This window comes from Coturnix japonica, chromosome 5 (genome assembly GCF_054131305.1).
Source record: "Coturnix japonica strain WE chromosome 5, WE-NBRP24, whole genome shotgun sequence".
Lineage (NCBI taxonomy): Eukaryota > Metazoa > Chordata > Aves > Galliformes > Phasianidae > Coturnix > Coturnix japonica.
Window position 1 is genome coordinate 23,018,349 of NC_140667.1, and position 22,103 is coordinate 23,040,451.

The 22,103-nt window shown below is 40.6% G+C and overlaps 1 protein-coding gene across 50 annotated transcripts in view; it reads right to left on the bottom strand.

Annotated features, from left to right (window-relative positions):
• MADD (MAP kinase activating death domain) overlaps positions 1 to 22,103 on the bottom strand; it is a 65,255-nt gene that overhangs the window by 33,597 nt on the left and 9,555 nt on the right. For 12 of the 50 annotated variants that reach the window (XR_014946575.1, XM_085548742.1, XM_032444663.2 and 9 more), the window contains exons 2-20: positions 20,880 to 21,083; positions 17,842 to 18,456; positions 15,313 to 15,616; positions 14,845 to 14,976; positions 13,651 to 13,764; positions 12,857 to 12,937; positions 11,047 to 11,103; positions 10,117 to 10,295; positions 9,606 to 9,841; positions 8,919 to 9,075; positions 7,836 to 7,942; positions 6,766 to 6,959; positions 5,852 to 6,132; positions 5,191 to 5,330; positions 3,871 to 3,972; positions 3,018 to 3,056; positions 1,910 to 1,969; positions 1,344 to 1,446; positions 142 to 328 (exon numbers count right to left, since the gene is read on the bottom strand). Coding sequence is in view for 49 of the 50 variants with exons in the window: in XM_085548742.1 (XP_085404868.1) it covers positions 142 to 328; positions 1,344 to 1,446; positions 1,910 to 1,969; positions 3,018 to 3,056; positions 3,871 to 3,972; positions 5,191 to 5,330; positions 5,852 to 6,132; positions 6,766 to 6,959; positions 7,836 to 7,942; positions 8,919 to 9,075; positions 9,606 to 9,841; positions 10,117 to 10,295; positions 11,047 to 11,103; positions 12,857 to 12,937; positions 13,651 to 13,764; positions 14,845 to 14,976; positions 15,313 to 15,616; positions 17,842 to 18,456; positions 20,880 to 20,941 (3,150 nt within the window). In the remaining variant the exon portion in view is untranslated. The remainder of the gene's footprint in view (positions 1 to 141; positions 329 to 1,343; positions 1,447 to 1,909; positions 1,970 to 3,017; positions 3,057 to 3,870; positions 3,973 to 5,190; positions 5,331 to 5,851; positions 6,133 to 6,765; positions 6,960 to 7,835; positions 7,943 to 8,918; positions 9,076 to 9,605; positions 9,842 to 10,116; positions 10,296 to 11,046; positions 11,104 to 12,856; positions 12,938 to 13,650; positions 13,765 to 14,844; positions 14,977 to 15,312; positions 15,617 to 17,841; positions 18,457 to 20,879; positions 21,084 to 22,103) is intronic. The other 38 variants (XM_032444678.2, XM_032444670.2, XM_032444677.2 and 35 more) reach the window with 10 other exon arrangements.

The window sequence follows — 22,103 nt, forward strand, 5'->3', positions numbered from 1 at the left end:
TCAAGTAAGAAAGTCATTCAAGAATGCAAATTCCAAAACTGCTGTAATATCAGCCTGTAAGATGCAACTTCAGAAAAATCTTCCATGAGCTGAACCTAAGCATAAAGTAGGTACAAGGAGCCTGCAGAATTTAGCACTGACCACATCCTGTATGATATCCTGCTGAGCATCTTCTTCCGACTGGATCGTGCGATTTAGCTTGCTTAGTACAAAGACACGGAGCTGCTCACTCTCCAGCAGACGTCGGACTCTCTTCATGTTCAGCCAGCCAACACCTTGCCCATCAAGAACATTGTGTACCACCTCCTTCAGGAATTGCTGGTTCTCACTGATGGATTTAGAAAGGAAACAAGGTGGAATGAGTTAGTCTGCTTTTTATCTTGACCAGGACAGATGCAAAGGCATTTCCAAACAAAGCTAAGTTAACAAAAACCTCAAATCATGCTAGATTTTCTGCTAACAACTGCTCATGTAATGAGCACTGTTCTATGGCTGCAGCATCAAACATTTTTGTTTGTCCCTTGTTTTCTGTCACAAGCTGTAATCAGCTCTTTCTCGAGTCCACATAGCTATCACTGTACTATCCACCTTCACAGCACTGCTCAGAATCCATATAAAGTCTATGAGCTGCAACCTTCTCCCATGGCTACCTGATCATATCTGTAGATTTTCCTTGTATTCAGAGCACTAGTGTGGTAGCTTTGGTGTACATACTGCTTCAGCTCTTTTTACCATGGGGAAGGGAATGTAAAAGGAATGCAACTCCTCTGCAGCCTGCCGCATCCCCAGTCTGAACCATAACTTTTTGTCTTCCATCCCCATTAGCTCAAAGTAAATTTCACTCTATATATGGCTGCCATGGAAGAATGGAGGAGAAAGCACAAGCACAGGTGAAGCAATGTTTAAGTTTACCATTTCAAGTCCCTTTCCCAGGCTGAAAAATGGTTTTCTCATGAACTCACAAAATCAAACTGCTTTACATGACTCAGCTGATCCTCTTAACTGGTTCACTAAAATTATGCTGGCTAGACAACTCCATTGAGACTAGATTCAATTACAAAGAATACTGATTTAAAAGCAGGGTCTTTCGTGATGTAGAATATTCTGAATCTCAGATAGAAAGAGGGAACCTATTAAAGGGCAGAAAAATGCACATATGTGCTACTGACTCAAAGGCCATTTGTACAAAATCTTCTCAGACAATGTATGTAGGCTTACAGCTATAGAGAAAAGTACTGCATGGTTCTCAATAGCCTCACATCTAAGAGTATGATGGCCACTCTAAAACCACTTCATGCAAAAAGGATTAAAAAAAAAAAAAAGAAAGCAATTAAAAATATTACCTGGAATTACTACTTCGTCCCTGAGGTGATGGAGATTCTCTCTTCACGGTTGGGCTATGCTTGATGACTGAAGACTTTTGATCCACCAGGGCTCTCCTGTTTCCTAAGCAGGAGAGGAAACAGTGTGAGAAGAAATAGGTGGGGGAACACAGTCTGCTCCCAGGACAGTAACAAGCAATACTAAGTTTAGCTAACACACTTATTCAGATTACGGGTAACAAACTTCAAACAAAATGGAAACTCCAAAAAAGCAGCAGCATATATCATATTCTAGCATCACACATCGGCAGAAAACAGTAATGGGAGTAATGCAGAGAAAAAGAGAAGATGGTATAATGGGAGCAGAAGAAGGTGAAAGGCAGGAAAATTCTGGCTGCTCTGCATGCAGTTTGACAACAAGAATTGTCTTCAAATTAGTCACTGTATGTAAAAGCAAAATGCATCGGGGGTGACTAGTATAGATCATATGATACTGGTTACCCAATGAGGAAAGGTAGCCCAAAGTCAGGCATAGGGAATGCTGGAAATTGTCACATCATGCACAGCTCATGCTGTAGGGAACCCACCTTCATTGCTTACTGGGCCAGCTTCAGTAATAATCTCCATTATAGTATTTAACCCAAATACTGGGACACAAAATATACAATTAGTAGTGTGCTACATATCTGTGCTCCCCACCATCAGCATAAAAAATAAAGGAAAAAACAAAACTAAACAAAAAAAACAGCTACCAGCTTCTTCCCAGCCCTCCCTCAAAACAAAACCCAAGTGATACCATAGCAGGTAGGATGCTTTGAAAGCCCAAGACAACAAGGGCCGGTGTAGTTTCTTTAACAGATACCGCTTAATGTGAAATTCAGCATTAGTAAACCACCGTACTGTATCTTCAAGGACACTACTGCACATACTGAATTTCAAGGGTGCTACCAAAAACAACTGCATCAGTGAGGAAAAACAATGGTGATGGATGTGCATGAAATAAAAATTAAAAAAGGAGGATGGAAAGTGATCAAACAGCAGCAATGAGATGGAGTCCCAGCATCATTTCCCATTACAAACACAGAGCAACACGTACACTTGGTAAGAACAAGTTAGCATAGTAATTTTATGCCAGCACAACAGAGATAAAACATTTAAAAACCAGAGAAGTGCCCAGTGAAAGTCCCAGTGAGCCAGCATGCACGCACTAATGAACACAACTGCACACACACACTTGCACATGCACAAAACAGACTGAGCTACTCCATGGATATCCCATCCTCATATCTGCACAGTAACGTTACAGGCCCTGCACAATTACATTCATCAAGAAAAGAACACCAGAGTGCAGAAGATGAGGTGCAAAGCACAAACACGAAATGGCAAACCCCATCACTGTTTTCTTCCAATGCATGGAATCAGTCATTAAGTTTACCCTTGAATAAAACCCTGATGTGAAGTATGTTTCTCATCCTGCACAACTGGATATGAAACTGTAACTAACTGGTAAAATGTTGTCAAAAACAGCTGTGCAGAATCTCTGCTAGCGTTTTCACCATACCAGTGCTGTTCCTCCTCATTTTACACACAGGGAATGATTACTTGTCTCAAAAACAAAGTCCAAAGCAGAAACACAGAAACAGCTTTTGGCCTTTGTTTCTACAAGGTCAGAGGTCAGCAAAACATCATACCAACCTTCATTCACATCCCTTCCCACTTCCAGATTAAAGTAATCTTTACCGATGAAATGATGAGGAGGAAAAAATAAATAAATAAAATCAACATATTAAAACAAAAGCAGCAAGTTCTAATCAGATAGAATAACTCAAAAGGTAAAGTAAAACCTTCCCTGGTTTAGCAACTACTATCATGACAACCAGGCTGTTCGATTCCTTAGGGTCAGAGGTTCATTTCTCTAGACCCTATTCAGACTTGTTATCAGAAAACACAGCGGACAAACAAGAGAAGTTCCAGTCACAAGATTGTGCACCTAAGATAGGGATGGATCTATATTCTGAATGAGCTGAAATATGTTTATATTTTGAGTTTGATTGGAAAGATTCCATACAGAGAATTGAAAGGACTGTAAGCACTACTGAAACCTATTTAAACTGCAGTCTCCACAGGAGGGAAGTATTATTCTTTCAGCAGATTCTATAGGAGTGATACACTGTTCCTTCTTACAAACCAAATGTCGTTACTCTAACAGGTTATGTAAAGCTAACCAGGAAGACAGTGGCAGTACAAAAGTAGAACCTACCTCTTTGCTCCCATTCTTTACACTAAAGACTTAAAAATTAAACAAAATATAAAACAAAACCAACATTCACTGTGCACTCATTAAGACAAGGCAGGCTAGCCACTCTCCCACCCCAACACAGCTTAGAGAAGTCGTCTGACTAAGGAATATCAAGAAAATTCTTGTTTTGGTAATTAAAGCAGGTACTAACCCAAACTACCAAAATACTTCACCACCAACATTCCTTTTAGGGAGTGCAGAGTCACAAGAATAGGAAAGGATGTAGAAGACAAAGCGAAAAATGGTTACCTTTCAGGCTGGGAAACGGGGTATTCTTGTCTCTCCCAACTTTGGTTGGCAGGGCTAAGTTGGACAGACTGAAACTTGTGCTGTGGTTTCTATACAGGCTGCCTATGACAAAAGAAAAACAAAAAAACCAAATCAACAAGACAAAAATTACACAGAATCACAGAATTGCAGGGCTTGGAAAGGAACACAAGAAATCAAAGGGGTTTTTTTGTTTTATTTTTTTAAGTCCACAAATCTCATAAGCATAATATAATTTCATTTACAACACAACCACATCTGTATTCTGACTATTCTAAATTGTTTAAAAGGTAATTCTTAGCTCTTGTGTTATAATCATTGTCATTGTGCGTTTGAGTCTTCAGTGTACCAGCAATGTCAACCTGTCTTCCTGCCATTATACAGGTAACCCCACATCAACTGTCTTCTAGTTTGATACTCCTTTTAGGAGCAAATTAATGGTGGGGGTCACATGAGAAAACAGTATGACAAAAGATCTCTAAAATACACACTCCTTTAGTCAAAAGAGTGCACAGAGCCTTATGAAATTCTGAAACTCTGACCCAAAAGCACACTTTAAAATAGAAGCTTTCCACTTATCAGAAAACAAAGCTTGTCGTAGCAGCAAAAGATTTCTAAAAACACAAGAGTGCAACAATGCTCTGTCATCTGTTTAAGACTGTAGACATCCTGAAAGGAACTTGAATAGAGATAGATCCTCATATGGACAATCTCAAACTGTTCATCTAAATTGTCAGTGCACTATTTCAAGTTACCCTGACTTTATTTTAGTAACAATCTTTTTAGCAGAAACATCTAATATACTTTTCTCACTGCTACTAACTTTTTGTCCCTCCCCCATAACAGCTGATTATTTATCTGGTTATCTTCTTCCACACAATAAAATACTCTACATTAGCTTCCCATAACTGTGGATATTATTTTTATAAATTATTCAATAATATAAGTGAAAGTAAGTGAGCACAGTGAAGAAATTTAATGTAGCGCCTAAACAAGTGAAGCAGCAGCATGAAAAGCATGTAACTGGTTAATGCTCTTGGACCAGTTTCATAAAATCACAGTTTTTGTTTAAACAAAATTGACAGAATTTCTGATTGTTGGCCAAAAGTGCCATATAATTCAAGGGCCTAACAACACAACCAAAGTCCTTCTTACTGAAAAATTCATGAAGTAGTAGTTATCAGCAGTATAAATAAAACAGGTCCTATGACACTCAACCAAGTCTTCCTCTTGGCTAACTACCTGTTTACTCCACTCTCTGAAAGCTCTGCTAAGTAGTTTAACGAATGCATGAGTACATACTTGCAAAAGACATGATGCCCCCAAAACCTTCACTGCTGTTGTTGGAGACAGTAGAGTTTGGAGAGCTGGCCCTGGAGTCTGAATCTGCATCAGAATCATTGGCCAGTTTTAAACTGTTTGGACGAAGTAACTTCTGAGACCTTTGAAGAAAAATGTACAAGTGTTATTAGCATTTTTTTTTCCCCAACTAAAAACCTACATGAGTGTGGGAGGCTGATGCTGGTCTTGGTTTTAGCCTGTTTTTACCACACTATCCTTACCCTGTGGGAAAGAAAAATAGAAAAAGAAAGGAAAAAAAAAAAAGTAGAGATGCATCTTTGCAGAAAGGCTTTTATTACCACTCAGGACACACTGCAAATTTGCCTGCAACACTACATTGGTGGACTTAGGGGTAAAAAAAACTTCTGATTTCAGAGCAACAAAGGAAAAAAACTCAGTGTCATAAAATACTGTTGAATCCCCTCCCATTTCACCCCTGAAATAGCAAGCTTCACCACCAATATCCCTTAAAGGGGATCAGTAGGTGGTACACTAGAATGTTTCAATGAAAAACTGATAATTCTGTTATCCCCCACTACTTCAATAAAATGTTCAACTACATGAAACAGATGGAAACCCTGAGACAGCTGTACAAAACAGCAGGAGGACAGGGAGAAATCACCTGCTTCCATTGAGATTCTGGTTAAATCTTGGTGTGTAGCTCTCTTCCTGCTCATCATCTTCATCCTCTGTAGGAAAACCATACTGTGGTTCGAAGTATGGATTATCATACTCTCGTTTCCTCACCACCCCTTCTGAGGAGCTCATGCTGACAGCTGGGCTGTCACTCTCACGTCGATCAAAGCTCATCTTGGGAAAGCTTGGTTGTAGTGGCAAAGACGGGAGATGGTTTGAAAATCCAGCAACTAGCTTCTCCTCCATCTCTGCTGATTCTGCAGACTCCTGTGGACCAGTCAAACCATTCATCTGTTTGCTAATCTGAATTACTTAAAAATGAAGGGCCTGACAAGAGCAACTGTTATAAACTGGGAATTTTGTATGGTCTTCGCATTTCAGGACCCCCTCCCAAATCCCACTACCAGATACTCTTAATATAGAACTGTAGAAAAGTTGCAGTATTTACGCATTGTTCTAGAAGTTTTCTTCCCTAAAAACAGATCTTACTGTAAAGTGCTAGGATAATGGCTCCCTATTGCTCTGCTTTGTGGTTACAGAATCAACGCCCATACCTCCTAAATGAACACAGATTCAAGGATTTTCCCCATCCCATTCCCCTACAACAGATCTTTCCATAATGTGTAGAAGTCACTCCTGCAGCCACAACCTAGACCACTGCTCTCTGTTAATAATGTACTTTAATGCATGTGAGCTTTTACACACAGGAATGTTCTGTCTCAGCATAAGAGACTACCGGTAACTTCACTTTGTTTGGAGTCCAGAAAGTGCATGCAATTTAATTTCTGAATGTTTTTAGTCTGATTAGCTTTTGACCCGCTCAGAAAGAATTAGGTGCATTCTCCCACTCTTTATATCCTAATACTCTCAACCTGGGGCAGAATTAATCTCAGTACACACATGATTCACTCCATGGATAACAGTACTGGGGCTGCTACTGGCTGTAGTACTGGAACTTGAACGAGGCTGGTTGTTCTCTTGGGAGTTCTCACTGTCCATGGCCTGTTCATCCAGATCTCCTGAATATTCTTGAAAATCATCAAACTCCACTTCACTGGCATCACCAAGGGCTGCGTGAGTCAGGGGGTCAACATCTGCAAACACATCAATTTGCATTAAAGAACACTATCTTCCTCAGCTACATTAACTACATTACATAACAATACAATAACATACATTACATAACTACAATACACTATCTTCCTCAATACTACATTTTAGTCCATCTGACTAAAAATCACTGACAGATCCATTCAGCACATAAAGCACATAAAAAAGTTCTAATGCACTTTTGGGAGACACCTAATCCAACTGGCTACTTAAAACTGGGCTAACTTCAAAGTTAAAACAGGCTGCCCAGCGCCTTTTCAGTGTCTCCAAGGCTCGAAAATCCCCTCTGACTCTGGGGCTCTGTTCGACTATGCTCACAATGGAAACCTTTACTTATGTTCAGGCAGAATCTCTTGTCCTTGGGGCACAGGAAACATGTTGGCATTCCTGTTTTTGGTTTTCTGAAGTAATAATCTCCTGCTCTCAAAAGAAACACTGCTCCTGCCACCTCCATATAAACAAAAGAGAATGCATTTTCCTGTCCCCATTAAGAGACTTGTTACAGGCAGCACTGAAGACCAAAAAGTGAGGGCAGGAGAAAGCTCTTAATCTGCTGCCCATATTGCATCTTTTCTACTGGCAGCAGATTTCCAAATCTAGTCAGTAGTTTTGTTCAGCAACACTTACTTGTGATCTTTCTCCTCCCAGAGTCTTTCAGAGGGGACTACATATAAGCCAAAGAAACGTCTTCCTTCAGTCTGCTTCTGGAAACTGACTCTTTTACCTCAGATCAACATTATAATGGAACAGTGTTTTGCTCTGACTAAGACACTTAGGGAGGCATTTCCCCACCACCACAGCACAAACATGGAAGAGGAACCTATGTGGATCTCACGAAAATGCAACCCAAAGTTACTCACTTGGAGTATCGCCATTAATGTCACATTTCATCATCTCACTGACAAAGTCACCAAGGGAAGAGTAGGAGGAACTTGAGTCATCATAGTCGACACTGTCGCTGCCACTGCCACAATTGGTGAGAAAAAGATGAGTGGTAGCAGAACAGCAATAGCATCTTAAAAATCTCATGATATAACCACTTCTACTAAAAATAAATAAAGAAAAAATCCTGGCAAGACTAAGGGGCCAGCTTCATAAAAAGTCAGAGCAAGTGAAACATATTTGAGACAGGTAAAAAGACAATATGCGAAGACATTTAAAAGCTCTCAGCAAGGTTAATGAGGTCAAGCATAGGTGGACAGGGACTAGCATATGAATTCTCAGTGAGTGTCAGGAGGGGAGGAAGCTTCAAGACAACTGGAAGTCAAAAGAAAAGCACTTCTTTTTAATACTAACAATTATTTCCAACATGAGGACTAGTGGTGCTGTGTAGAACATAAACGAAAAATAAGTACAAGCCTGAAAGACCTCACAGGCTAAAAGAGAAGGAAGGATGATAACGCTTGAGGCAAAACTCTGTGAAAAAAGGTCAAAAACACATCAACAAAAAATGATTCTCACTTTACGGCATATACATGGTCTCAGGCAGTGGGGAGTAGTAGCAAACTTTGAATAATGACATACTTTGATTAGAGATGTGAAATAATGGTAGGTTGAATGGGATCGCTTGAAGTACAGGAAAAGAAATAACCAGAGAAAGAGCAGCATGGTGGAAAAAAAAAAGCAAACTCAACACATCAGAGTGGAAAGTAATAACAAATGATAAGGGGCATATAAGAAGCAAAAGAAAACAGGAAAGTACAAATAAAGACCCATGTTAAAGGAACACTTGAGAAGACATTAGCAAAGGAATAAGAAGCTGCTAAGATGATGACAGAGCAGTGAGACAATTTATTTCAGTGTCAGTATTCTGACCAGATAGAAGAAATTAGAAGAAAAGCATGGAAGGCTGGAAGAAAAGGCAGCAAAAGAAATGCTGGAGAGGAGCCCCAGAATAATATGAAGTAATTGTCAGATGGCTGGAGTTATGCCCCCCCACTAACCTGTCATCAGTGGGGTCAGAGTCCGTTTCCTTTTCTACTGGGACATTCAGTGCTTCAGCTAGTTGTGAGTTACTGTCATAGACACGATAGTGGATGGGCTGCAGCTGGTGGGCATACCACTTTGGTTTGTCACCAATCAGTGCTGGGTCAAACATATCTGCACCAAAAAAAAAGAAAAAAAAACACACAAAAAAAACCACACAACCAAGGAGAGAGTTAATTGAACTCATTCACTTGTGTCAAATGCTTCACTAATAGTGAGGCTATCCCTCAGTAAGTCTTGCAAAAAACAGGGAACAGTTTTCTCTAGAAAACAAACAAAACAAAACAAAAAAAACCAACTAGGAGAGTTCTTCTCTGCTAGCAAACAGGACAAGAGGTAAAATTATCTGGAGAAATAAATGGCATTAAAATACTTAAAAACAGAAAAATATTTCTTGAACTGTATTCCTCCACCCAGAAGGAATTCACACTGGAATATGTTCCCCTGGAGCCTGTTTAAGTACAAGAAGTATTGGGACAGTGCTCTCAGACATATGGTTTGATATGGTCTTGTGTGGAGTCAGGAACTGGACTTGATTATCACTGAATAATATGGTATTAAGTTAAGTTTGTCCCCAGAATCTATCTGCATTTCAAGTTTCTGAAAGACACCAGAAGAGCAGGAAAGGGAAAACCAAAACTTACTGTTATGAATCCTTTGAAAAGCATAGTTCGTCGGGTTGAGTGACCATTCTCCAAAGTATTCTACTGCTTGTGTCCTGGAAAGCTTATCCGCAAAAGGTGTTTGCTTTGGCCTAGAAGCAAGAAAGGAATTTGCCTGGAAGGCCACTACTGGTCGTGGAAAAAGACGAAGAGTGCGAGTATGCATCTGGAACCCTTGCAAAACGTTTGGCGAGTTGAAGAATCTCACCATAGCAACCCTAAAAAGAGGCAAAGGACGTATGTCAGATAAAAACACAGAACTTAGCAGAAGACAGGGAATCTTTTAAATGTATGCATTAGGCAAAATTTCAAATCCGTGGACAGTAATGCAGTGCAAGATGTTTTCTTAAAAAACTTAATAAATCAGTTCATCAGCCACTTGGTTCTAATTTACCTGCTCAATAACAAGACCCACCCAATGACAAACATTGCTCTCAGTCCTTCAAATGCAAGCCTGACAAAGGCTTAACACTGATTTCCATTTCAGTCTTACCTGGTAGCCACATCCACAGAGTCCACATCATTTCCATAGATCAGAGGGTTGAATTCTGTGGAGGGAGTAGACTGCAAATCATTCTGTGGTCTTCCCAGCAGCAGCGGCACCTCCTGCCCTTCGTGGAACTTCTCTAGATTAAGAATGGGCTGAGTATTCAGACTCATGCTGGCCAGTGCCTAGCAAAGGACAACGTTAGGCATATATTCAGCAAAAATTATCCAAGGAACAAAAGATCAGAGCTACTCTGCCCTCTAGGCAATCATAACAATTGTTCACACTCCAATAATTTGCCTTAAATCATCTCTTGAACACTGAGCCAATAAATACTTCTAGGCCCTCCATTATGTGGACAGTCCAAATGATCTCCTCAATAATGAAAACACATGAATCTTAGCATGGAAGCCTGCTTCTCTAGACCATTCATGATAAACAACAAAAATAATCCACATCTGACCATGAGTTGCACGGTAAACCATACAACATACAGGAGGGTTATGCCCATGTGCAATTAGAACACACATAGAGCTCTAGATGCTTTGCAACTTGGCAGTTCTGTCAGTGAGTTTGACAACCCAGGGCAGTGTGCAGACAGCCATCACACAGGTATCTATCTTCCAGTGTGTCTGCAAACTACAGAATATCTGTATAATTATATACAGATGTTATGTGTAATATAATATTATCTGAATAATGTCTTCATCTCTCCATAAAGCAGTCATCCTCTTCAACCCTCATAATATCCTCAGGAAAATGCAGAGGAGTGGCATGACTCCTTAATACCCAGATCCAACCTAAATCTCACTCATTTCTCTCATTTGCCCATTGAGTCTTCACCCATCCAATCTCAAAAATAAACAAAGTAAAACAAAAAGACCAAAGTAAAAGGGTAAAATGGAAAACCAGGGGAAAAAGAATAAAATAAAGAACCTTGTTGTCAGGAGTGAGCAGCTGTTGCTGAGTGATTGCAGTCATGCTAACCAGACACTGGAGGCAAGATGGAAGATCATATGATAACACCAGCAGCCCATCAGAGCCAAGACGAACACATGACCACAGAGAAACAGATGGAGGGGAAAAAAACAAAACAAAAATCTATTACTACCAAATATCACAAATGAGAGGAAATAAAACGGGATGCAAGACAGGCACAGGGAGAGAGGTCTAACTGCCCCATCCCCCAAGTATCCACATTTGGCTACAGGTGCTTTGGAAAGTGGAAAGGACCCTTTCCGATGAAGCTAAGAACTTTCCAATGTGGTTTAAAAATCAGGTATTTTGAATATTAGTCATTGACACTGAGATCCAAAGGTATATAAAGGGTGTTAACCTTAGCAAACTGGGCTGCAATTCAGTCTTCTTCACTCTGTATTGCAACCAGTAACCCTCATTCATTTTTGCCATTGTTCAACTATTGATGATGACTGTGGGAATACATAGGGACAAAGACTGTGTTTGGGTCAATAACAACAATTTTAAATAGAAGTTGCTTGAGAAAAATGTGATTTGTTTTGATATTCAACTTTGCTTTAATGAGAGAATTTTACTCAGTAGTGCCTGAAATTGCAAGGGGATGAGGCAGAAGTAAGGGGAAGGTGGATCTAACAAAACTCCATGCAACACATTACTTCCATCTGAGCTGACAATAAGTACTGGGCTATTACAGAGGTCACACACTTTGCTCTCCTGGTCTATAAGGAGAGAGAGGGGTGGCCTCATAAGGTCTGTAAGAAACTTTACCTTTAGATACTGCATGCAGCGTGCATAAGGAAAACAGAAATAAAGAGATAAAACCTGCTTGACACAATCAGCCAGGATGACCCCAAGCTGATTAATGGCTTAGCAGGACCTGAGAGAAGAGACTGAGAACTTGTACAAATCTGTGAATGGAGGGGAAGCACAGATGATCATAACTAGATGGATCAAGTCAGTGTTTAACCCTACATGGCAAATGTAAAGGAGGAACCTGGAATTTTCTGCACCGACTGGAAACAAATTAGCCCTAAACAACAATAGCAAATAAAAACCATCTACTGCACCCAAGAGCGTTTCAAATCTTTTACCTGGCTAATAAATTTACCATGGTCATAGGCCTCATTAATCACTTACTTTTCCAAATTAGCTCTATGCATAAAGGGAGAAAAGCAGCAGCTGGATACCTAACACTTAATAACTGTGCCACTCAATACCACTTTTCAAGCTTAAAATGCTGCTGTGTTCTAACACGGGGGATGTTCTTTGTGTACACCTATATAAATAAAGCACCTTAAATACATCAACAGAAAATTCCTAGGCCTGTGCTTCTCCTACAAAGTGGAAGCAATAGAGACATAAAAAAATGAACAGGTAACAAAAACGACTGTGAAATTCTTCAAAGAAACTAAATAGCCCTGAAACACAATGAAAACCTCAGGTTTAGATTTGTCAGAAAAATGGAATGGTAGAAAAGCACAAAAGAGCTCAGGGGGTTCAGGAAGTCTTCTAAGTTCATTTTATCAGCCACTCTATTGACTAGCTGGCCTCTATATTCAAGTAGACCTCTTCAAAATTGCCTTATAGGCACCTTCTTGAACAAGTGCATTCTAGTAGTCTGATACCTCATTCACAACCATCTGAAGTTCTAGGCTGCAATCCTACTTTTAACATCTTTTGCTTCACATTTCTACAGCAGAAAAGCTGTGCAACACTACATCTGCTATGTCTTACTGAGTCTGAGTCCTTTCCCCAAAGTGTTTATTACCTGTTTCAGATGCTTTTTCAACTCCGAAGCTTCTGGTTCTGGAAGTGCCGGCAAAGATTCTGCATTTGTGGGAACAATCACCTGGAATTAAACACAGGTAACAAACTAAAAATTTCCCAGCAGGACCCGTTTCAAAACAGAATCTCCTACATCTCCACTGCTCCTGAAACTGAGGAATAAAAGACATAAAATAAAACTTGAACAAAAAAAAAAACCAAAACCTGCATCAATAATTTGATTTTCTTTTTCTTACAATGACTTAACATTATTTACAATGTCATGAACAACGCAAGATTATTGTTTAAACTTAAGAGATCTATTAAAATGTCTCTATACTCATCCCTCAGAATCTCCATTAAGCATAAGATGTTATACATATTTCCCTTTAAATAGCCTTGCTCATGCCACAGGAGAAAGTGGGATATTTTGCCTCATTCAAATGATGAAAAAAGATGCTGCTGGAAGGCTCTTATCAGATCTAGATTCTTATCTAGGGCTACAGCAGGCAGCCTCACAGTTACCCAAGGAGATGGCTTAATCATTTACAGAGGATTTACCTTCTATGAAACAGCCATATGGATCAACTGAAAAAGAATGCTTTAGGAACAAAAGAATCAGGGAGAGACATGCGACATGACAAGCAACAAAATCCTAAAGTTTAGGACAGAATCAACAAAGGCAGACTGAGGCCAGTTGTCCATAAGCACAGACATTCTTGAGTTCTCAGTGTGCATATTGGTAAAAGAGTACAGTCATCCAGAAACAAAGCCTAAGTCCTTATGGGCATCATTTACCTTATTGGTATCCAGGTCAATAAGCCATACATCATCAGGCATTTTAAAATCTAGTTTGTAAAGGAAGAAACTTGCTGGAACACCAATGATGTAAGGTGTAGGCGCTAGAAGCAACTGAAAGACAGAGACATGGCAATAAGGACAAGTTCTGCATTTGATATCACCGTATCTTGCCAACTTTTAATTCTTTAATTCTCACCTAGAAGAGAAACTCATAATTTTTTCAGAGATATACTTCTATATAGAGCTGCACAACTCTTATGAAAAAACTTAGCAAAACTAACAGCTTACAGCTTCATGGACCGAGAAAATAACACATGTACACCCTCAGCTCAAATTGAGCCTGTGCTGTTCTAAATACAGCATTACCCTTACAAAAGCCTTATCCTTACCTATGCCCTTACAATGGTAAGTTAATTTCAAAGCTATAACAAGTCTAGAAAGCAGAGAAAAAGAAGAAACTGATTTTTTTTTTTTATTTCTTAATATAAGTGCAGGTGGAAAACCTAAGGGGAATTTCTTGTTGTTTCTGATAAGGGAATCAGCAGAGGGAAAAGGCTTAAATCAATAAGCCATGTAGCAGCTTGAGGTCAGCTGCTTGGGAGGCTAATTTATCCTTTAATCTAGAACACCTGGTTACTTCCAAGGGACAGAACAAATCTGCAGCATCAGTTGCAAGATCTAACTGAAGGGATAAGATGGCCTCAATTCTGTCTTTCCAAACATAATAATGAACACTTGCAAGAGCTGACAACTGGTGAAATCCAGGTGCCCAGCTGAAGTAACTTGACACTTCATACTTCCAAGGAAAATAAACTGCAGGCAGAAGTTTCTACACTCTGAATCATGACCCCTTAAGATTCCTTAAGCACTACTATGGGCAGTCCCCAACAAACCGTAATACTTAGATGGGAGGGCAAGGCTGGAAGCGTAAAGTCTTGTCATAATATTGTAAATCCACTGTGTTTCAAAGAAGCTACTTCTTTGAACCACACTATTCACCAAGCAGGTTTTAATGACAGCTTAAATAAAAAACATTCCGTACAATTTAAATAGTCATTGGTGCTCAAAAACATTCTTTGCAAGCCAGTGTTTAGTATGGTCCCTCAGAAATCATGGTGGATGGAAACAAGGACTACTGTGTTTTCAGAGAAACATTGTTTGCAAAAGGCTAATGAAGGAAAAAATATGTACCTGTTCTGCAGAGGCCATGCAGGTGGGGAGCAGAGGGATCACCGGAAACATATATTCTAACGGGTAGATCATAGCCACAAAGGCCATCACAGACATTGAGAGCGCATTATAATCTCGGGACTGCAGTACAACCTGCAACCACAGAAACTCACATTAGCTTTTGCAACAACCATTTGCTTCCGGTACTCCCAGCCAGGGGCATATGCAATATCATGGCACGCAGGACCCTGTTTTGTTGGCTGTGAACTGGAATGACATTAATCTATCTGAAAACCAACTGCAGGTGCTTTTTAGAGTGAGATCAAAACTTTTCAAAGCAGGCATGAAAGACGTTTTCAAAGCAGGAAAGATGTTTTCCTTCCAACCCTCCAGGCAAATTGATATCAAAGACTCCAGTAGACAGATATTCTTCAATCTACCCTGGCTTCTGAAAGAGTAAAGCTTCAAAGATAACTCTTCCCTTCCTACCTTGTGCTCCAGAAGGATGCAGGTCAGCACCTGAAGACAGGCATCCACTCCCAGCAACTCCAAAGGCAAATGTAATGGAAAATCCACCAAGGTGAAGCGGGATGGATCAGGAAGGGCAAATGTCAAAGCTGGCTGCAACTCATGAGGCAAAACTTCCACATCCACCCGCTTCTGACCAGCGACAGGCATGGGTGAGCGCAGCAGCCGGTATATCCAGGCCTCGATCTCCCGCAAGTCATGTAGCAAGGCGCTGGACTTCTCCTCCACCAGAAGTGAGCCTGTGAAAATTCTCCACATCGTATCCCTACAGAGGGAGAAATGAGAAGATAAACACTCCAACAGCTTCATTTGACAGCCATTTGGCATGGCTCTTCAAGGGAAAGGACAGAGTCACCAAGAATTAAAAGACACTGCTAACATGCTTAGCCAAACAGGGGAAAGGAAGGCAGAGATTTAAACTAGCTGAAACAACTGTAGAGAACTATGGATCTTTCTGTGGCAGAAATCCACACAAGTTTGTCACACTGGCCCAAGAGTTTATGCATTCATTCAGATGGTTCATAAAGGTTACCCAGGTGTTTGAAATTCAGCATGTAACTAGAGTACTCTCCTATCTTGTCCAGAACCACAGCAGCCTGAATGACTGTAGGATTCCTTCCTTCAGTTCTACAAACTTTTGCAAGGACAGGAACTAGTAACCTGAGCTAATAAAAATAAATCACACCAAGACGTCCCCAATGTTTTGACATAAAAAAATACTTTTACAGTGAGTCTCAAACTGTCTTGTATTGAGATGAATAACCTGTGGAAGTGGTTACATTTCAAGCTGAGAATATTCATTTCTGAAAGTTGACTGGGTAGTCCACTTAACTACCTTAGCAAAAGCAGTCATTCTTCTACACCCTATATTATCAATCTCCAAATGTGTAGCTCACAGACATGCTGGCCAAAAAGCATGTATGGTGTTGCTCAGGGCCTTAAGTGGTTCAAAATTTGAAACTGGATCTGACAAGGGAAGCAAATTGGATAATCTATTTCAGCCCTTAATGTTGCTGTACTGCATTCACAATGGCCGTGAATCTGTCCTAGCCACTGCAAAAAATACTTCAGCTTGGTAAATATCTTCAGCCACTGTAACAGATCCCTTAGAACAGTGTGGCTGAAATTAGACATTTTACCTTATAGTTCATACCTTAAAACAAAACAAAACAAAAACAGCACTGGATGCCTCTCAAAGAATTAAAAAGTTACAGAAATTTGGAAGGGTCAAAAGAAGAGCAATCTGAAACCACCAGGCTTCTCATCCACAAGCCTCCCCTCAACCACTCATAATGCAAAGGACATGAAGCTGTTAATGGGCACACCCAACCTTCTGCAAGCTCTACGGATTCAGTTTCGCTTCAATTCTGCACCACTTTGAAACCACTCAACTTCTCCAGGTCACAGCTTGCAAAGCACAGGGTAATTCAAACTGGCAGCTTTGCTCTTCCTACTGATGGATGCTTAGCAGTCTTCACCTGTCACTCAGTTCTTCTCTCAGCTCTATGAATTATGTCCAACTACAGCAAATTTTTAAAATACCACATGCCATTCAAACACTAGAACGCGTCACCGCTCCTTTCAAAATACAGATGAGTTTGTAGAGCTGAAGAAAATCATAAAGTTTAGCTTTCTTCTGCCTCAGGAACTACCAGACTAAACCAAGTGATGAAATTAAGCTCCTTTTGCACTCCAGTATAATAAAAGTATTTCCATTCTGAATTGCTTTTTTCCCAACAACCAGTGGATTCAGATGATAAATCTGTCAAAGAAGGAATTGATCAGAAACCCAGGACACTCTCCTAGAACTATTCTAGAGCAGCAACCCAAAAAGTAGATTACCATGAAGTGAACGGGGCAGACAAGAGGTAAGGAACTTATAAATACACAAGTGTTAGATACCCTGGCATATTTTACTTTTGGAAAACTTAAACTTACAGTTTAAGTTGGAAGCTAAAAATCTCTAAAACTCAGATTATGAACTATCTCACAACCCCCACTCATCTTCATGGTAAGATAATTCCCTCCTTCTCCATTGATTCATTTTATATTTGCTCTTATTAGTTCATGAGCTGGAAAGGAAAAAATATCTTCCTGGGTCAGAGAGGTTAGGCACAATAATACAAATATACATCCACAATTGATACACTTGATACTCGTTCCTTCTGTACCCCATAGCACAACAGCTTTTGTTGCACACCTAGCATTATAATAACAGATAATATACCAAGATACTGTTTAGTTTGCTGTTGCAAACCTCCACTCCCTTATGCTTCATAAACAGCTCCTTGGTTTTCTCTCTCTCCTCCTCAAATCTTGTACTTACACAAATTAGCACAAAAAATTCCTGTTTTAACTCAGAATTACAGTAAAAACACAAAAAGGTCAACTGCCAACTTCTGCAACTTCACCTATCACAGCAAGTTGACATGACAACTTGACATTTGGAAACAGAGAGAGGATAAAGTTCTTTCTTCCCCCTCAACATACCTCTGAACCCCACGAGGAATCCCCAGCTTCTTGCCCAACAGTCTCTCACTACAGCAGTCCACAAGTCTCTTGAGGGTGTACAGACACTCGCGGAAGGTGGAGAAGAAGGGATAGTGACTAAGGATGCACAGAGAAGTCAGGGTGCTGTTTCGAGAACGATGGCTGCCTTTGGCCAGACGCTTACTGTGTGGCGACCGATTCACATCTGGGGTAGGCTCTGTACTTGGGGCCTGCAGTGAAGAACCACTCTCTGAACTCTCAGTGCCCACATCCTCTTGGGGTGCAGACGCATCCCCAGACTTAGTGATTTTCTGTCCCTCCCGAGCTCGATGTCCTCCTGTGCCTTCTCCCTTCTCCTTGGGTACTCGCTTCTGAAAGGAGCGGTAGAAGTTGACACAGATTCCATAGCGAATGACACCTGTATCCTTGTCTGTGAGCGTGAAGACAAAAGAAGTGTCATCACGGAAGCTCATGCGTTTCTGTCGCACACTCAGGCATCCTTCTGGTTGGCAGAAGAACACAACGTCAGGTGGTAGAGGAAAGTCCACGTGGTCTTCTAGAGGATAACGTCGTAGCAGCTCAGGAGTTTGAGCAACACTATCACTACTTGGCTGCCTACAAAAACAAAACAAAACAAAACCCAAGCATACAGAGTTAGTTAATACCACAAAAAAAAATTTGTTATCTCACAATTGACATGTTAGAGTCCTGCAAGCTCAGCTTCGTCCTTGGTTGTTCTCAATCCTAACATCCAGGGAAAATGCAGCATGTCACTAGTTAAAGTTCTCAATCTAGGACAAGATTAACAACCACAGAAAGACTGAATTAAAAAGCTTACACTATCATTATCAAGGCCCAACAAGGAGCACTCTGTCTGTTGACTCCTTTGAGTCAAAAAAGGAGTTTCAGGAGTACATTTTTCCCAGGCGAATATTCTACTGTCATATTTCCCCCGACTTTGATTTCCAAAACAAGTCTAACTGCATGGGACAGGGAATACTTGGGTAGAAAAGATGCCTTCCCATCTCCAAACATAGTCAGATGAAAATCCAATGGATGATCAAGATGAAAAATAAGAAAACCTAACTGAGAAAACCAGGGATTTCCTAGTAAAGGACTCAAATAAATCATGGAATGATATGGTGCAATTTTATGGGTAACTCTCTGTATCTTACCATTGCCCTGCAGAACACTGTTTCAGTGCTCTTATAAACAACATGCTACAGTATCAATAACATGCAAACCTGTGTCCCCTTGTTCCACCCACCCCATATCCCTGGAATTTAGGCTGACATAGTGAAGACGTTTGGACTGTTTCTCGAGAGGTTTCTAAGAATAATTTATCACAACATCCTGTCAAGGCAAACAAAGTAGGCCCCCAAGGTAGGGGGTAGAGCCTACTGTGGCTCACTAAACACTGTACAACAAATCGCTAATGGAATACAGAAGAACACAGACAACACTGTTTATTCCTGTTTTCTCCAGCAAACGAACATATTCTTTCAAGGCATTAACTATCCTCCTACTATATTTTTTCCACGAACATTACCCAAATAATAACTGCTGGATGTATAATGTGAGATCCAGAAAGTGAAGGAAAGAAAATGTTCCTCAAACAACCCCCTTCTGGCTTGATTCCTTTGCCATCAAGTTCTGACATTCTGACAGCAATTAGGATTCAGTAAGCATGACACTAAATGGTTAAAAATGTCAAAGTACCAGTGAATATACTGTAAGCTCATGTCTTTGCAGTAATACGCACTAAAGACAGAAAGACGAGTCATTTCAGACATTCAGAAGAATGACATCTAACAAAATAGAATACATCCAAAAGACATCACTACTGATGTACCATGGATACAATTACCAAGCTGTAATAGTAAAAGCCACATGGACTACCTAAGGCAGGAAGTGCAATGGAAGCTACATCAGTCAACTCCACCTCCTGCCCTTAGCAGTTGTTGAAGCACCTGATATATGAGACAACAGGTCTCCAAGCAGTAGCAATCTAGCGACTACTGCCTAGCAAAAGGCAAAAGTAGTGTGGGAGTCCGGAACTGATGCTAGCAAGTCCTTAACTGAGAAAAGATGACACTATGAGCATCACTGGAAGAGGCAGATAGCATTTCTTCCTTCTTTTCTAGTCACTTTCTGACCTACATACTGAAAACTGGGCTATTTTTCCCCACAGACAATGAGAAAATAATTAAACCACTGCCAGTAAAATACAATAATAAAGCAGTTACTACTTAGGAAATTACTTGTATCATTTCCTCCACTTAGTCGCAATATTGCACTCAAAGCATTTCAAAAAGAAAGTAGGTAAAGCAACAAGCTGATGCACAAAACCCACTTATGATCAGAAATGAAAGAACAATACACTTTGTAGCACATCCATTAAATAAACTGGCAGAAATTTACCACATGAATTCTGAAAGGAGAAAAATAACACTTGCTGTTCATCTGCACATTAGACAAAAAGCACACCAACCCCATATTTCATACACTCCTTAAGCAAAAAAGTTTAATATTTTATTAATTGATAACAAATAAGTCTTTAAAAAAAATGTAGCTTCTATGAGGATAAATAAGGATTAGGAGGAGAATCAGGCAAATAAGGCAAGTTTCAGACCAACCTTTTTTAAACTGAGTTTACAGATTAGTCTTTGAAAGCTAGAACAGTAACCCCCACTAGCATTTTGCCTGCACATGGCTTTCAGTATTTGCAGTTTGTGAATCACCCTGTTTTGATGTCAATAGAAGTAAAGACGATTACACATACAAGCTACCAGAGCCATATATAAATGGGCTATTCTTAGTCACCCTTTGTAGATCCTTGAAGAGGAGGATGCAAACCACAAGCTAAAAAGCTTTGACTGCAGTAGTATCTTTCCAAAAATGCCCTAGTCCTACTACATGCCCCCATTCTGCATACACTCTAGACAACACTTCTCAAGCACAAAGTGTAGTCTCATAAGTGCTATTTGCTCCCACTCTACTGCCTACACAAAAGCACAGCTGAGAATATTCTACGTTACCTGGCTCCAATGATAACAAGGTAGTCGAGTAACCGAGGGCAGCTCTTCTTTTTCTGCACCATTGTCCTTGACCCTTTCCCTATGTCATCTCAATGAATTGTGGTTCATCAACAGCCTGTTGTGGGTCCAGCAGCCCGTTGTCTGGTCAGCTGTGAGCAAATGCTCCGGGAAAAAATTGACTTGGAAATGTCCAGCAGATTCAACCTATATCAAGAAAAGCAAGAGTGTCAGAGGCACAATTAAGAACTCCAAATACACATGTACATGTATTATGACTTACATTTTCTAAAAGTCTGTGTTTTAGGCAGCCACGCCATCCACAGACCTCTTTCTCTTCATCAGTATATAACCGACAATGTGGCATTTAATGTCCACCTCCCCTTTTTTTGGATTTCTTCTTCAGATGTGGTATCTAGAAGGGTGATGACAACAACCAAAGAGTGTCTGATCACTATCTGCTGGATCTCACCTTCCTGACCCTGGTTGCAGCCAGACACCACAGCCGACTCTCTGAAGCCAACACAAACAGGCACTACAGCCCTGCCTCCTCCTTCATCTGCTAAAACCTTGCTTTCACAGAATCACAGAATCACAGAATTACCTGGGTTGGAAGGGACCTCAAGGATCATGTAGTTCCAACCCCCCTGCCTGGCAGGGCCACCAAACATACACCTTTACTAGATCAGGTTGCCCAGGGCCCCGTCCAATCTGGCCTTGAACACCTCCAAGGACGGGGCATCCACAACCTCACTGGGCAGCCTGTTCCAGGACCTAACCACTCTTCTAGTAAAGAACTTTCCCCTAACATCCAACCTAAATCTTCCCTCCTTCAACTTAAAACCATTTCCCCGTGTCCTGCTATTATCAGCCCTTTCGAAGAGTTTACTCCTTTCCTGGGAGTAAGTTCCCTTCAGGTATTGAAAGGCTGCAATGAGGTCACCCCGCAACCTTCTCTTCTCCAGGCTGAACAAACCCAACTCCCTCAGCCTGTCCTCATAGGGGAGGTGCTCCAGCCCCCTGATCATCTTTGTGGCCCTCCTCTGGACCCTTTCCAAAATCTCCATATCTTTTTTGTACTGAGGGCTCCACACCTGGACACAGTACTCCAGATGGGGCCTCACAAGAGCAGAGTAGAGAGGGACGATCACCTCCCTATCCCTGCTGACCACCCCTCTCCTGATGGAGCCCAGGATCCCATTTGCTTTCTGGGCTGCCAGAGCGCAC